The 2557-nt window shown below is 36.8% G+C and overlaps 1 protein-coding gene across 1 annotated transcript; it reads right to left on the bottom strand.

Moving 5' to 3' along the window:
* On the bottom strand, nucleotides 1-2274 carry Papst2 (PAPS transporter 2). Its single transcript, XM_066298983.1, has 5 exons — nucleotides 1856-2274; nucleotides 826-1052; nucleotides 497-723; nucleotides 262-443; nucleotides 1-209 (listed from the first exon to the last, which is right to left on the bottom strand). The coding sequence occupies exons 1-5, from the start codon at nucleotides 2131-2133 to the stop codon at nucleotides 35-37; spliced, it is 1089 nt and encodes a 362-aa protein (XP_066155080.1). The 5' UTR covers nucleotides 2134-2274; the 3' UTR covers nucleotides 1-34.
* Between the last annotated feature and the right edge of the window lie 283 nt (nucleotides 2275-2557).

The raw sequence follows: 2557 nt of genomic DNA, 5'->3' as shown, positions 1-2557 counted from the left end.
TTAAAAAAAAATAGATTTTATTAATTATTTAGAATTAAACATTGGCCAAATATTGGCCGCTACTATATTGCTTAGCAATCAATTTCGTCCTGACGCCTCTCACGAACCTGTCGCAGCAGTTCTCGAAATCTCCTAGAGACATCGGGTACTTCTTACTGTAAACATTAATGTAAATTCCTAATACCACGATGCATCCGGACCATAAATATCTGGAAATACTCAAAGTGAAGCTCACCGTTGTATTACTCTAATCAAACTTACTGTAGAGTGAAGGGTTTGCTGAAGAACATGAAAGAGATAATAATGGTCACAGCCTTGCGCATGGTAGTCACGGTAACTGCGGCGAAAGCGCCAGTGGTGCGTACGAGTGTGAGCACCACTTGAATGCCTAAATATCCAGTTACGGAAAAGATAAAGGCGTACCCGTAGAAAGTGTATGGTTCCTGTAAATACATGCTTTAGTGATATTGCAACTTAATTAATCCCAAGTTTACACCTGTCCGAAAAATGCAGCACCAGCCATAAAATCTCCTGTGAACAGCATCACTGTAAACAAATACACAAAGCCCAAGGCATAAGAGTACAAAACAACTTCAGCATTGAGGGCTTCATAAGCCTTCATGTTCTTTTCCTGGACGTTGCCAATAATAGCATCGCATAACAGAGCTAGAGAAATCATCGTGATTCCAGTGGTGTTGAAGTTGGGTTGCAGTTTCGAATCGGCTGCAATAAAATTTGAAAATCAATTATTTTAAACGTAATTAGGATTGAAATAGGTGGGGATTGGAGTTTATTAATGTAGTTAGTCCATGAAAAAATACACACCCAAAGTGAACAAAGTTAGTCCTACACACATTAAGAGGGCAGCTAAAAAGTCCAGAGGACCGTACCGTTTGCCTTGTATCAGAATCCCCCCGGCCAGCACGGGGATTAGTTTGCAGCATTTGAAGATCACCTGGGTGGGGTAGTTAAGATATCCAAGGGAGGAGTTCGATAAACCCATGGTGCCCAAGGTGAGCAGAGCCAGCAGGAAATAGGTGCGTATTGGTATTCTAAGAAATACATGTTATTAGGGTAATTTTTTTCGGTGCTTGTTAAATTTATTTGGTTGCTGAAAATTACAATAACATTGTAAATAATGTTATAAGTATTATTTATCTTAGTTTTTGGAATTAGTCATAAATTTTATAACCATCTGTAAGGATTTACTAAGCTCTTTATTAGTTGTTAAAATTCAGGCATTCTCAGATTAAAATTGACAGTACCCAATGAATACCCAGAAATAAACTTAATGGTAGGTACTTAATTTAAAGGTGACTACATATTAAGGATATAATACTGCATAATAAGAATGGAATGTAATAAACAAATTCAGTAATAACACTTTCACTTATTGTGATTACATACCTGTACTTTTAATTGCAAAACATTGTTATAAAACTAATTTAAATATAAACAGAAAAAAGCGGAAAATGTAGCGAGTTATTGCCCCAATAATTGAGTGTTATTTCCCATATTAATTATTGATATCTTGTATACCTTTATTAATTTTAATAAATAATGAAAATGTATTATGTATATTACACAGAAGCAGCAAAAAGAACTAACCATTGAATTATATTATTTTAAAGATATTTAATAAGAGCTGTCCTCGAAGCATCTGAGGACAAGAATTTCTATCAATGTCAGTCTGTTATGTTCCCTCATGTATCCTCTCTATAGTATCCACATAATATGATAAGACAATTTTATTACATTTGGAAAAATGCCTGCATATACTGTGATGAGAGATTTTACCGTGTCAAAGTGCCAAATGTTCAAGCAGTCTTGCATTGCTTGTGCAAACATAACTCACCGTCTTTTTTGAATGCCCCTTATTTTAATCTCAATCAACCCAAATATCGTGTAGAATCCAAACTGGATCAAAGTTAAATACCATCCATAAGGCTTGAAATCCTTAAGGGTGAAAATTAGCTCCTGCATGTATCCATAAAGCAAATAAAAGACAAACACTGCAATGCTGCAAAGCAGGAACTGCAGTGTTTCACTGAAATTGGTGATATCCAGGCATAAGATACTAGTGCGAAGCTTCTCGGGCCGCGGGGCCAGGTCCAAAAACTGCTTCGGGGCCATTGAAAGCCTTTGGGAAGGGTCACTTTAGGGAGGACATCACTTTATAGGACACGTTTGCATGGTGATATTTAGTTTTTGATTTATTTATTTATGAAATGTGGCTATTTAGTGCACTGCTGCGCATCTTCAATCAGCTGATTTCCAGTTTAGTTTGGCGTTTGGGGTGAATTCAAGCATTTGCTTCGCTTTGCGTGGCAATATAGTTTCTCTTTGTTCCTCACGTGGTAAGTGCATCTAAAGCGCCTTGTGGATCTGAATGCGATGTCAACGTTGTTGCCATTAGTTGAATAGTTGTGTTTAAAGACTTGGCAATGAGGCTTTTGTCTCTTTATTGTTTTACGTGTGTTAGAAAAGGTCATAAAAGGTTCTGAGATGTGAGGTCATAGCGGAGCTCCATCTGGAAATTGTAAAACGAACGAAATCC

This window comes from Euwallacea fornicatus, chromosome 32, assembly GCF_040115645.1.
Source record: "Euwallacea fornicatus isolate EFF26 chromosome 32, ASM4011564v1, whole genome shotgun sequence".
Taxonomy (NCBI): domain Eukaryota; kingdom Metazoa; phylum Arthropoda; class Insecta; order Coleoptera; family Curculionidae; genus Euwallacea; species Euwallacea fornicatus.
Note: the sequence above shows the minus strand (reverse complement) of the source record. Positions and strands in the feature narration are given on the sequence as shown.